A 15,199-nucleotide genomic window follows, 5' to 3' on the forward strand; every position below is an offset into this window, starting at 1 on the left:
TATAGAGTCGGTTACTAACGTACGAGTATCAAGGAGAAAGGAACAATACATAGAAATGACCGAGGAGAAAATAAAGAAAACAGAATGAATATAAAATAGTTCAGGAGTACCTCCATGATTGCATAATGACAACGTCCTAGCCTTGTAATCAAAGGGGTCGCGGGTGCGAAAGCCCTGTAGAGGCACATAGTGGTTCGGATTCCACTGTAAACTGTAGGGCCAGTCCCGATTAACCTCTATGCATAAAGTGGACTTACAAAACTCAGGTTCATTTAAGGGAACCACAAATGCTAACCTTCGAAGATTCGGGTAACGAATAATCATGGATTCAGAGAACATATTTACAATTCGAGTATTTTCAGAATAATACAGGGTGTAAGAATCGGGTGGCTCTGCTTCAATTAATGACTTTCACGAAACCGAATTTCATTTAACTTAGGAAATCGAAATGTGACATGTGCTGTCAACTTCGGCTAATTGGAAAACGACAAATTGCAATATTTTTAGAACACCAGGAATTTTTAAAATCTACAAAACTGTCTTAACATAACACATTACTAGAACTTTGGAAAACTGGACGCAAATAGTCGCCATCAGTGGCGTGCCCAGGATTTTTGAAAGGGAGGGGTCATGTACACTTTTTCTGGTAGTCATCCCTCATTTTGTCATCTTTTTCTACCTTTGACGTTCTTTTTTTTTTTTTTAGGAATACTGGGCCAAAGGGGGGGGGGGTTATAACCTTCCGACTCCCCGCTTGAGCACGCCACTATAGTCGCCATGTTGAACTTTGTTTACTTTCGAAGTTAGAAATTTTAAAATTATGATAGGTTACACCAATGCGTAGGCAAATTATTGAAATTCTAGAAAACCACATATTATGAATTATAAAAAAATAATTTCCAAGCCAACAGAGGTTACCAAAGAAAATAAATTTGAAATAAAATAAGCAACTACACGCAGAACGTCTCAATTTACAAGTACTGTAAGTGAACACTAAAAGTGCATAGACTGGTTTTGGGGCATCAAAATTAACACTAAAAATGCATCTAAATGTACATTTAACGTCTGTTTCCTATGATGCACTAAAAATGCATCTATTGAGAAGATCAGACACTACAATTTGAACCAAACCAAAATTACGCTTTAACTGCGCCATGCTCGGTTTCATAGACTGTCACAACAAACCTAGTTTTAAAAAATCCCATCATGACATTAACATGAAGAAAAATTTCTGGTAAAAAACTTGTAATGAAAACACCTAGGTACTTACGCCAGTAGCGATACATTTTTCTAGAAGGGAACAGAAATCACGAACTGGATGAAGACAGCAAATGTAGACTTCACAATGCTCTGGGAACGATGCAGCAACTGAGGTCTTTAGCAAAAAGATCCTGAAGCATTAGGACACTTTTGAGCGACGCCTCTTAACATATGAGTCGTCTTGTTACGAATAAGGTGCTAACTAACCTCCAAGAATTCTTTCTTCTAGAGACTCACGTATTAACATGCTCTGAAGGACAAGAATTTACGACATGTTTGCTTACGCAAGAAACTAAGAGTTTTGGTCTAGACCAGGAGAACATCCTGAGCCTCCATGATGACGTATTGGCAACGCTTAACAATCAATGAGTCCAGGGTTCGAACCCCAATGGAGTTACATTGCACAAGGTTTGAAAACCATTTTAAACTGCACCATTGACGAACATTATTTGTCATCAAAATTTTAAGAACAACTGTCAACTTACTTTTGCCCCAACAACATTAACCTACACTAATCTTAGTAATTGCTTCTGCACTTACACATCATATAGCGCATACCTATGACCGATCACCAGTGACTGATTAGGGTGGGTGCTATTGATGCTGCCCATTCCTGAAATAGGCCCAGATGAAAACAGACGAGAATTTTCCGAAAGCTGAACAGTTTTCTTTTGCTATATTACCCTGAAAATAAATCTTAGAATAAAATTTGGAGCCCCAATTTCGGACGCCTAGACACAGCGTTACTTATTATACAGTTACTATTATTCTTTGCGCTGTGACGTAACTATAACATCATTGTGTTTATTGTTCACCGAAGATTTCAAGCATCAGGCCCAATTTCGTCTTAATCCGACCCTGCCTATCACATCCACAATGCACCAATAATGACTTACTACATATCTTTACTTCACAGTCAACATACCAATTCAGGGGCGCCAACTTGTCAAAATTATTGGGGGGGCTCTTATCACAGAAATAAATGAATGAATGACTGACTCACTCCCTCCCTTTTTTAAAAATAAAAATTACGTCTTCGTATAGCAATTTTTAAACAGCTATTATATTCCTCATGCAAATGAAATGTAACATGAAAAACGTGTGTCTGCTCATTTGTTTTTTAGATAACAATTAACATTTTTATTTAAAAGTAGGCTATGTATTTCCATTAAGAGGCCAACAGAACAGTTTTATGCCGGCCTCGGTAGCCGACTTGTAAAGAAAGGACATGTGACGGGTGCAAAGAACCTGAGTGTTGACGTACCCATAAAAATAGCGAATATTTACAATATTTAACAATTTTATTAAATTATTTACATAAATGATAACACAAATCGCAAGCAAATAGTTTTATTTTTTGTTCTTGCTACAATATTTTATTTTTTAAATTTAATTTTGAAATAATAAATAAACACATAGCACGCCGTGCTTTAGCAATAATGCCTATGATCATAGCCGTTCCCGCTTTCGCAATACAGACTTTTCATAAGCTTTCCTTGCGTACTTTACTGCAAGCCAGTGTTAAATAAACTCAAAAACTTTATTTAAATTATTTTCCCCTTATTCTTTGGACTAGAGGAAGAGATTTCGAGGATAACTAAATATCGTACATATCAATATTGCCTGAAAGTCGTGTTTACGATCTCAAATTGTTCAGAATTCATTACACAACATACTGGTATAATTGTCATATCACCTCGTTATTTTGAAACTCTTTAACAATACTCATAATTATATACTTAGTATATAGTAGTAAGTCATGTGTTTTGCTGTCTCCGCTATTCATAGCCCCCCACCCCAAAGTTGATGGTTTAGCGGTCTCAGCCCCCCAAATTTGATGGTCTAGAACATTTCAAATGTGTATTTTAAGTTAAGTTCATGTCGCACAATTCAGAGTAAACTTTACAAGAGAAGCAAAATAATACATTAGATCTTCTTAAGCAAAATTATTTGTGGGGCTCTGCCCCCACGTCATTAACATTGGGGTGGGGGTTCGAGGCCCCCCCCCTAGCCCCATGGAGTCTGCGCCTATGTACCAATTCAATGTATTATTCTTTAAATCCTTGTATTATCTTTATTGCATTATTGTGACCATTCTCTTTCTTTATATTAATTCATTGCATCTGTGACAAGGGTTGGTTGTAATATGGCCCATGAGGCCTGCTATAGAGCGTCCACAAGGAAAAGAATCTTCGGTCAAACAAAAGTCTCCGCGCATCTTCCCCTTCATCGGTGGGAGTATGATGTACAGGAGTCGCGGGTCTGCACAGGCTCTTTTGTCTGTGGTTTCGCTATAAAATAAAGACCAATCTATTTTCTGTTGGTCCAATCCCTATCAGCCAATGTCCTCGATGTCGTAGTGGTAACTTTGTCGCCTTGTAATCACGAGGTTTCGCGTTCGGTCCCGAGTGGAGGCACATTGCTCTGTTCGGAACTCACTTAACGTCGGCTCGGCTAGCTGAGGATAAAGTGGGCATACTTTAGGAACATTCTACAGCAGTTACTGGACCTACAGTTTAAAGTAGGATCCGAACCACTATGTGCCTTCACGGGTATTCAACGTGAGACCTCTCGATTACAAGACTATGACTACTCCATCGGAAACAAGTATGACATTTATGCTTACATCTAAATGAAGGTAACGGTACAAGGTAAAGCTATCCCCTGTACATTGAGCAGTGTAACTTCAGTCTACCTCCCCCCCTCTCTCTCTCTCGTGTGTGTGTGGGTGTGTCCCACTTATCTTACTTTCTCTATGTCCCGTCCTGGGCAAGGGTGTTCTTTGCGAGTATTCTCTCAAATTTCATAACTTATCCTCATCTTCGCGATTAGCCCAGTGTAGTAAAATAAACCAAATCGATCAATCAATTCCAAGTTTCGACATCGAGACGAGACATTCGATCGCCTTTGGTTTACACTGGTGGCTTCAATTTAATTCATTTACATATAATTTTATTATTTAAAGCCATTTACAGGTATTTTTTTTAATACTGATTCAGTCGCATTCACTCTCACAATGAACTGTTGCATTAAATTAAATATATATTTTACGACATATTAAGATAACAAAATAGTTATAATTTTAATATATTTTGAAAAATAATAGACATTTCATCTGCATAAATAAACTGTTCGAATGCAATTCAATTATTATAATTTTATAAATGTATCGAATTTTATCTCTGGCGTGACCAAAATCACTCCTTAGCCCCCCTCCCTTTCCTCTCTGAAAATTAATATTAATATCAGCGTGAAATTATATTTCACGCATATAATTTCATTTTAGTCACAGTAATTTGCGTTCATTACTGTAAAGAAGTGAAAATTACACAAAAGTTAGACTCGTACGGTACAGGAAAACGAACACTTCAGTGTGTTGTTTTGGGAGACATTCCGTTCTGAGTCCCCTTTGGTCACATACAAACAAGGGCGCCCGCAAGATATTTTCCAAGGGGGGGGGGAGGCTTGCCCTTTAGTTATATACATTTCTATATATATACACACACCCATCTTATTTGAAAATAAGATCCTTAGGAAAATCTTTGGACCTAAAAGGGATGAGGAGACAGGTGAGTGGAGAAGGTTACATAATTTAGAACTACATAATTTGTATTCATGTCCAGATATTATTAAAATAATTAAATCAAGAAGACTTAGGTGGGCAGGCCATGTGGCACGAATGGGAGAGGAAAGAGGAGTTTACAGGATTCTTGTTGGGAAACCTGATGGTAAGAGACCTCTAGGAAGGCCAAGACGAAGATGGAGGGACAACGTTGAGATGGACCTAAGGGAAATCGGTAGGGATAGAAAAGAGTATATAGAACTTGCTCAAGATAGGGAAAGATGGAAGGCCTGTGTTGCTGCAGCCATGAACCTTCGGGTTTAAGAAGGCTAGGGAGTTATACACACACCCATATTATGATGATGTGCGACCTGGCTCTGCATCACTCGAAACTCTTGCTGTGGAAGTTGTTGACTTCTAGTCACATTTAAAACCTTGCATTCTTTTTTTTTTTTTGGCCTGTCCGGATTAAGCGAAGTCCGGCTTATCGGGGTCCGGCGTAACGAGGTTTTACTGTAGTTCGCGTAACGAGGTTTTACTGTAGTTCTTAGTCTTTTTGTAGTTGATGAATAGTTCTTAGTCTTTTTGTACTTTTTCACGATGGTCGCAAATGTTTTCTTTCCTTCGGGAAATTGAGATTTGTTTTTTTTTTTTGGTCCTGAACGTAGGAGTTATAAAAATTTCCCTTTCCAATCCCGCCCCGATCAAACATTTTCTGTCCCGCACACCCCTGGTTAGGCAGTCAAAACTATTCTAATGTATTTCGTGAAAACGTTATTTTTGTTATTTTGTAGAATTTCAAAATTCGCTCTTTTATAAGACTTTAATACGAAATTCATGGTTACCTCTGACGTCTTGCATGCTTTATGGAAAGAACGAGTGAAGACTGACAAAAATATCGTGGTAAAACACATGACTAAGGAGCGGAAGTTGATGAAATGTCATCTTTTTTCAGACATCTCTGACACGATGCCCATTTAAAATACACAATATTACACTTAGTGTGGAACTCAAAAAAGGTAATTTTAAAGTGATTTTTTTTTTGCATTTTTTTGCCAATTTTTAGGTGATTTTATCCGATTTTCGGCATTTTTCGCAATATTCGGGGTATTGTTTCGTCATATTTTGTCACTTCTTTCATTTCGGTAATATTCTCGAGTCTTAACACTAAGGTGAACATAGGCCTATATATACGTATCTCGCAGGATTGCAATATATGAGCTTTTCATTAAATTGTTTTAAAATTATTCTGTTGTTTCCATTGAAAATCCTCATTGCGTATTTTAATTGAATGTGCAAGTACTATCATTTGTTGCCTCTTTTTAAAAGCAAGATTGTATTTTGTTTAATTTCCTATTCATTTCAATTTTTAACCTGAAACTAACAAATTTAATGGTCATTTTTTTGCATTTTTTACGTAATTTCCCCCCATTTTTTAGGACATTTTATAGGTACCTATATTTTTTAGGTCACCATCTTCCGCTCCCTACACATGACACTAAACATGCTGCAGTAGGGGGCGTGAATATACCGGCCACGTCTCAGCAAACGTGTTATTGAATAGCGCTGGAAATCGGCGCGATTCCACCTATCCTATGCTTCAGGTATCATTTACCCAACACAATAAATACAGAACACGGATGCACCTTTGAGAATACAAACGAGAGTGCGACTCACCTTTAGCCATTGTGAACGAGGTCTTCTTTCGGTCCTGATTTCACAAACAAATCTGGTCGACTGGCTGATCTCGTAGCCGGCTATTGCACCGTCTTCAACCGTCGGGCGCGCATGCGCAGAACGTGTAGACAGAGGAATGCAGGCGGAACGAGTGACTTTTTTACACGTGGTTCTGTGATTCTTTTTCACGTGGGAGGGTGGGCGTATGCCTGTTTGTTGGAGGATACGGATGAATAACAATTTGCATTGAAGCGCTTTACTGTAGCCAACTCTTCCTTCTCAGAACTAGCTATTTTTACGGTTACCAGATGACAAACTTTAAAGAAAGAGGACAATCTTGGATTTTATAATCTAAAAAAAGGAGGACATTTTTAAATGCATCACTTCGATTGATTGATTGAATTGCTTTGTTTTACTTCGCTTCTTTTTTTCGCTAATTTGCGAAGATAAGGATGAGTGATGATATGATGAAATTGATGGATGAACACTCACAAACATCCATGCCCAGGCCAGGATTCGAACCCGGGACCCCTGGCGTCGTAGCGCGATGTGCCAACCACTCTGCCACGGGGGCCGGCAAATGCAACACTTCGAACACAAGTTTTGTGGTGAGCTTGTAGATCACACACCCCTGTAAAATAATTTTACACCGTTTCAGTATAACTAAAAGTAGTCCTAATTATAGGCAAATGTATGAACATTCTAATATTTATTTGCTATGCCAGTAGTATTATACGGGTTGTGAAACTTGGTCTCTAACTTTAAAAGAAGAACATACATTGAGTTTTTGAAAGTAAAGAACTTAGGCGAATATTTGGATCTAAACTAGATGAAGAGACACGGGAATGGAACTGCATAAACTAGATTCATTGTTTGTTGCAAGAAAAGTTTCTTGCAACTGAGTGTTGTATTTCCTTACTTTGAAACAACACGGAAACAATATTAACAATTATTTACAAACTAACTAACTAACTCCCTAGCCTTCTTAAACCCGAAGGTTCATGGCTGCAGCAACACAGGCCTTCCATCTGTCCCTATCTTGAGCAAGTTCTATATACTCTTTTCCATCCCTACCGATTTCCCTTAGGTCCATCTCGACGTTGTCCCTCCATCTTCGTCTTGGCCTTCCTACAGGTCTCTTACCATCAGGTTTCCCAACAAGAATCCTAAAAACTCCTCTTTCCTCTCCCATTCGTGCCACATGGCCTGCCCACCTAAGTCTTCTTGATTTAATTATTCTAATAATGTCTGGACATGAATACAAATTATGTAGTTCTAAATTATGTAACCTTCTCCACTCACCTGTCTCTTAATCCCTTTTAGGTCCAAAGATTTTCCTAAGGATCTTATTTTCAAATACTCTCAATTTATGTTCCTCTTTCAATGTAAGGGACCAAGTTTCACACCCATATAATACTACAGGCAAAATTACTGTTTTGTATATTTTAACTTTTAGTTTCTTAGATATTAAACGAGAAGACAAAAGTTTATGAAGAGAGAAGTAACATGCATTTCCTGAATTAAGCCTACTTTTTATTTCCTCTTTAATATAATTTTCATTTGTTAATATTACTCCTAAGTATTTGAATTTGGAAACTGGTTCAAACGAGTTGTTATCAATAATTAGATTTTGATTATTACCTAACACTTGGTTTCGGTCTGTAAGCATATATTTAGTTTTCTCTTTGTTAACTTCCAAACGTATCTCTTTTGCAGTTTTGAAAAATATTTTAGCATTATTGTTAATTGTATTCACATCAACCCCCAGTAAGTCTACATCATCTGCATATGCTAACAACTGAGTCACACCATTTAATTTTAGTCCTTCTTTAGTTTCTTTTACCTTCCTAACAGCATATTCTAAGGCAAAATTAAAGAGCAATGGAGGAGATAATGCATCTCCTTGTTTTAACCCATCATGAATTGTAAATTTGTCAGACACAATAATACCCACACGAATTTTACTTTCTGTTTCACTGGTGCATACTTTTATCATATTAACAAGCTTCTTAGGTATTCCAAACTCTACTAATATATTGTATAATTTATCTCTTTTGACTTAATCATGTGCTTTTTGAAATCAAAGAATAGCTGATGGGACACTTTGATTATATTCCCACTTTTTCTCAAGTGTCTGTCTGATGAGAAAAATTTGATCTGTAGTTGATCTGTTACATTTAAATCCACATTGATAACACTTATAATTTTATTAGCATATGGGGTTAGTCTTGTTAAAAGAATGTTAGATAATATTTTATATGTTGTTGAGAGTAGAGAAATTCCACGGTAATTATTGCAGTTCATTTTATCACCCTTTTTAAACACAGGAACAATTATGGATTCTTTCCACTGTTGAGGGATTTCTTCTTTATTCCATATTAAACAAATTAATTTATGAATTTGACATATTAATGAATTTCCACCATATTTAATTAACTCAGCTGGTATTAAATCAATGCCAGGTGCTTTGTTATACTTTAGCCTTTTAATAGCATCCTTAACTTCAGTCATGTTAGGTTCTGGAACTAAAGGTTCTGCTGTGTGGACTTCATTTACTTCTGATTTATCTCCTACATGGACATTTAAAAGGTCATTAAAGTAGTTCTTCCATCTATTTAGAATATCGCTTGGGTCAGCTAGAAAATCACCGTCTTTATCTTTTATCAAGTTTACTTTAGGTTGCCACCCCTTTCTAAACTCATTTACACCTTTATATAAATCTCTGATATTTTTATTTTTGCTGTTTGTTTCAATTTCGTTAATTTTGCTTTTCAAGTAATCTCTTTTTTTACTTCTAAACGTGTGGTTAACTTCTCGCTTTATTCTATTATAATTGTTTAGATTTGTATCATCAGAGTTATTTAACCACCTAAGTCTAGCCTGATTTCTTATTTCTATTAGATTATGACATTCATTATCAAACCATGGCTTACTTTTTCTCGGTTTATGGTATCCTATACTTTCTCTATCTGCTGATTCTATTGCATTACGTATGTGCTCCCAATTCTTATTTACGTCTGTTACATTTATATTTTCATCATCATTTAAATCCTGCAAGACATCAAATCTATTTGACAGTTTAATTTGGTAATCTTTCTTAATTCTTTCATCAGCAAATTTTCCTGTATCAAATTTTAGAACTTTTAGATTTTGTTGCTTATGATTTATCACTGAGAGTCTTTCTCTTAATTTAGCAATTACTAAATAATGGTCACTGGCACAGTCAGCACCTCTATGTGTACGAACGTCAATTATACTAGTATGCCTTCTCTTATCAATGAGAATATGATCTATCTGATTATGAGTTTTACCATCTGGAGAAGACCAGGTATATTTATGGATATCTTTATGTTTAAAAGTAGTACTTTTCACAATTAAATTCTTTGAGGTTGCAAAAGTAATCAATCTTATACCATTATCATTACTTAATTCATGAAGGCTTTCTTTACCAATCGTGGGTTTAAATGTCTATTCTTTGCCAATCTGTGCATTACAGTCACCTAACAGAATTTTCATATCATACCGAGAAAATTTATCAAAGACCTGTTCTAACTCTGTATAAAAATCATCTTTAGTATTATCATCTTTATCTTCCGTTGATGCATGTATGTTTATTAAAATAATTTTACACCACCTACCCTGTAAAACTGCATATGATATCCTATCATTAATAAATTCTACTGTTTTAAGAGCCGAGATAATTCTATTATTTATGAAGAAGCCTGTTCCAAAATTTTGATTTTCAGTACCACCATAGAAAAAAGTATAATTTTTAGTTTTACAATTCCCTTCTCCTGGCCACCTAACTTCCTGGACAGCAACTACATCTAATTTATACTTAACTATCTCATTAACTGTACACTGAAATGGCCCAGGCCGGTAAAGGCTCAGAACATTCCAGGTGCCTAATTTAATATTCTTATTCCTAATGTAGATCTTATCCTTAGTCCAGGGACCTCCCAAAGGTCCAATTATTTACAAGTATAAAATTTTGTTACGAATCTTGAAGTTAAAGCAGTTATCTATACCCCAAATAAGAGGACATATCCCCATTTCCCTAAATACCCGCCTGGACCATTTTTAGGACCCGAAAAAGATGATGTGTCCGGGTAAAATAGGACGTCTGGTAACCTTGTTATTTTGGTTTCATTTCAGGGGTTTATCCAAAATTGTCCATCGAGGGATGGGGCGGGGAGAGAAATGTTCAATTCAATGGGTTTTATTCTTCGGCGTAATAGCTCGCATGATCATGCAGTAAAATTATAAAACAGCCAACGACCTTGGCGGAGAGTTTAAAGCAGCGCCCTACGTCGCCAGGGTTTGAATCCCGGCTTGGGAATAGGTATTTTTTCCAGGGTTGTTAAATTGATTGATTGATTTAGTTTATTTTACTTCGCGTTTTGTGCCTCTTGGCTAATTTGCGAAGATGAGGATGAGTGATGAAAGGATGAAATTGATGAAGGGACATTCACAAACAACCAAGCCCGACCGGGATTCGAACCCGGGACCCTTGGCTTCGCAGCGCGATGTGCTAACCGCTCGGCCACAGGGTTGGGCAGGGTTGTTAAAGGACCAGGAATTTTAAATAAATCCAATTCCGGTCCCGGAGAGAAGATCAGCAAGCGTAAATGGGTTCTGGACCGTAAAGAACCTTTTTATCTGTGAAGTATTTAAATTCGGTCCAGGAACCTTTTTTTCCGGAAGAATTTAAATTCGGTCCAGAAACCTTTTTCTCCGGATCAATTTAAATACGGTCCAGAAACCTTTTTTTTAATGAAACAATATGCAACTTGGACCGAATTTAAATTGTGCGAGAAAAAAGATTCCGCTCCTGCACCGGAACCCAATAGAACCCATTAGAATGTATGGGTCCCTGGACCTTTAACAAACCTGGTTTATGTGATTGTCCTTTCATCAATTTCATCATATCATTACTCATCCTCATCTTCGTGATTGGCGAAAAGTGGCAGAAAAGCAAATAAATTAAACGAAATCAATCAATTATGAATACAATAACAATAAAAACTTATCTAATCTATTACAACTACACAAAGAAAGAGGTAAAATATATAAGGTGCGTGTGTGCAAATAAATGACATAAAGAAATATAATAAATATAGCTACTATTACTTATTTCAATCCAGTTGAAGATAAAACAGTTTCTAATATTTGTAAGGAAATTCAGTCTTAATCGAATGTGGTCTTTCTTATTTTGCTTCTGATCATCAACCAGTGAATCATATACGAGTATTATGTTACGAAAGCGTTTGTACTTCTGTATTTTTACTCCGTTTGGGATTGCATTCTAACGCCGGCTTTAGACGAAAGCATTTCCTTTAATATTTTTGCTAGCAACGCTATGTAAATGCTTCCAAAAATCTTACAGCAAATGGTTCTTTACACGAAAGCATAACATGTAATATTTCGGTTAGCTTTTGTGATTACAATGTGTAATATATACAGCACGAAATGCACGTCGAGTTACATCATGTATGGTACGTTCACGGTGTCTACAATTGAAACAACTCAAATATTCTTTCATTCGTGTTACAGTTAACGCTAAAGAGTATGTATTTAAGCAGCGCCATTGATTTGTACCTAAAACCATTTAATACGAAACGTTATTCCTCTCGGTTGAATAGTTATCGTATTTTAAAAATGTGAAGTGATACATTGTTTACATCTCACGCGGCCGCCATTAAACCTGCACTCGTGACCTAGAGGTCACTTCTGATTGGTAATGCTACGGAAATAGGACTGATCCCACCCTTCAGAAATGCCATGAAATATTTCATGGCATCTGAAACGTCATAAGATTTTTCACTTTACATGGTAGCATTTTGGGCGTCATAAATGTTCAGATAAAATGCTAAGAAAAATGCTTTCGTCTAGAGCAGGCTTAAGTTTCAGGTGCCGTAATGGCAAAGCTGATGTTCGAAATGAACAGGAGTCGTTATTTGGGACGGTGAAAGTTTTTCGGAGGTAGCAACATTGCCTCATTAAAATGACACACGTATGTACAGTGTTACAACCATCCGAGCAATAAGCGATGACGTCATTTCCACAGTTTCTTTATCACATGCTGCTGAAACGTCAGTAAGCTATTGGTCTCGAAAACAGTTCCTACCGACTACTTGATACATAATTCATATCATTTAGGAGCCAAGGACTGTGAGATAAATCCGAAGGATTCTCCAAAGCATCACAAGCTGCAGGTCAGAAGATCACGAATGGAGTGACTCATCTCACAATCTCTCTCTCTCTCTCTCTTAATGAAAGATGTTTTAACTATTCAGGCATATTAAGGTAATTAATAGAGCACATGCAAGCTTATAGGTATATATTTCGTGCAGCACCAGGAGTGGAAAATATTAGCTTCGGGGGGGTGTTGGTCGAGCCTCGGTGTAGGCGGGGCGACGTTTTCGTTCGTTTGTTTGCCGGTCCCCGTGGCAGAGTGGTTAGCTCATCGCGCTACGACGACAGGGATTCCGGGTTCGAATCCCGACCTGGGCATAGATGTTTGTGAGTGTCCATTAATAAATTTCATCATATCATCACTCATCCCCATCTTCGCAAATTATCCATAAGTGGCACAAAAAAACGAAGTAAAATAAAGCAATTCAATCAAAATAGTTTTTTGTTTAAGTCTATTTTACGCACAGACAGGCTAATTGAGACTGGACATACAGCTTAAAGTGGGATCCGCACCACTGTGCAATGCGCCCCCACCGGGTATTGAACCAGGAACACCTTGATTGCAAGGCGACGACATCGGGATGATAGATGAAGCGACGCTCCTATGGATTAAATTTGATTTAATAATTGGTCTATTATAATTCGCATTTCTGCCACTTTTTGGCTAATCGCGAAGATGAGGATGAGTGATATGAAATTGAAGAAAGGAAACGTAAAGAACGTCCATGCTCAGGCCGGGATTCGAACCGAAGGTCCCTGTCATCTTAGCACGTATCTACTCCGCCACAGAGGCTGGCTATGGTTTAATATTGTGACAATGAGACAACTGGGAGTTTTGAGTCTCGTAATAATAGTTTTAATAACACATATAGAGAGTATCACCGCACAAACATTCACAGCGTCAAAAAGGGAAGCAATTTTTCTTAAAGTTTTTCTGTTTGCCGCCTATTTACAACACTAGAATTCTATAAAAATAAAATTGTATCCTGAATATATGCAATATTTCACCGCTAATGGATTAACTTTTTAATTATTATATCGAAAGTAAATGACTTATCTAGAAATATGTGTAAAGGGGTTACTCCTTGGAATGCACCCAAAGTTCAACCTCTCTTCCACGTAATACACTCTGAACGTGAACCGAATTCTTGGAGACTAACTAGGCACTGGCGCCTGGGCTAGCATCCAGGATAATCCTATCTGGGAATTGTATTGTGTTCATCCATCTCATTGTATCACCATTCATCCCCATCGTCGCGTTTAGACACAAGTGGCAGAAAAGCGACGCAAAATTACCTCATTCAACTAATCAATCATGTACTGTATGAAGAAGTTCGCAAAATAAAGTAAAATTTGAATTATAAAAGGTGTCAGTCATATCATACCAAAGTTAGTTCTCGATGTGGAGGAGGCACAATGCACAGTGGTTCGGATACCACATTAAACTGTAGGTCTAGTCTCGTTTAGCCTATCTGTGCATAAAGTGGCCTTAAAACCCAACTCAAACGAATCGAAGTGGGGGAAAGTAAGGGTGGATGCTACTACCTCCAGTTAAGTACATTTATAATTCTCCCCCACCCTCTCTCATAGGACTTTCACGAGCACCCCCCCACCTATATTACAGTGTCTCCATGGTGACCCATACAAGTCTTACTTCCAAATTCGGCCAAGTATCCCCAAGTGAGGAATCTCCACTTCCAGAACTGACCACACCCTCGAACGTGACAGTGTGTCTCGTCTTTGCAAGGCTCGTTCTCGTCTGGATTCTTACAAGACCGTCTCGGTACCATCTCTAACCAAGTGTAATAATTATAACGATAATGACAACGATAATAACAATAGTAATAGTAAAAATCTGTTTGCAGAAAGGACCTCAGTCCACACAGAATGAATGGACTGACTGAGATCTGTCGATTAATATATTATTGATATTCAGTGGCGGCAATCAGGGGGGCGTGGGCAGGGGGCGCTTGCCCCCCACTTTTTGCCACTTTTGCCCCCATATTATGTTAACCTTATGTACCAAGAGAAAGTAAACTGGCCTTGCCCTCCCTGTTTTGGAACCCATTTACCGCCACTGTTTATAATATGTGTTTAGCTTATATCTACCGAAGTTTCTTTTTTAATGGACACTGTCCCCAGCATAAGATTGTGACGAACCCACCCCCCTCCCACTCCCTCTGTCTTCAGTGTGGATATTACGGATATTCACATGGTACAACCGCAGACAGACACCGATCAAATACATTCATGTAATCAAAGGGTCCCGGGTTCGATACCCGGTGGAGGCACATAGCGGTTCGGATCCCACCTTAAACTGTAAGTCCAGTCCCGATTAGCCTTACTGTGTATAAAGTGGACTTAAAACACCAACTCAACCAACAAATACATTAGGGTGACCAGATATTTGTTAACCAAAAAGAGTAGGCTATAGTGTATAGGTTGAAGGTGCGCATGCATTTTGCTCTTTCACGGGGTCCGCAAAAATCCCGCGCGACTTCTTGA

At 37.6% G+C, this 15,199-nt stretch overlaps 1 protein-coding gene across 2 annotated transcripts in view; it reads right to left on the minus strand.

Moving 5' to 3' along the window:
* The window catches only part of LOC146001711 (uncharacterized), a 95,776-nt gene extending 89,179 nt beyond the window's left edge, over window positions 1-6,597 (minus strand). The window contains exon 1 of one of the 2 annotated variants that reach the window (XM_083139376.1): window positions 6,500-6,597. In XM_083139376.1, coding sequence (XP_082995502.1) covers window positions 6,500-6,509 — 10 coding nt within the window. In that variant the 5' untranslated portion in view covers window positions 6,510-6,597. Of the gene's footprint in view, window positions 1-1,270; window positions 1,398-6,499 lie in introns of those variants that run through there. The other variant, XM_083139375.1, reaches the window with a different exon arrangement.
* Window positions 6,598-15,199: the final 8,602 nt, after the last annotated feature.

This window comes from Lepisma saccharinum, chromosome 17, assembly GCF_977018435.1.
Source record: "Lepisma saccharinum chromosome 17, izLepSacc3.1, whole genome shotgun sequence".
NCBI classification, from domain to species: Eukaryota; Metazoa; Arthropoda; class Insecta; order Zygentoma; family Lepismatidae; genus Lepisma; species Lepisma saccharinum.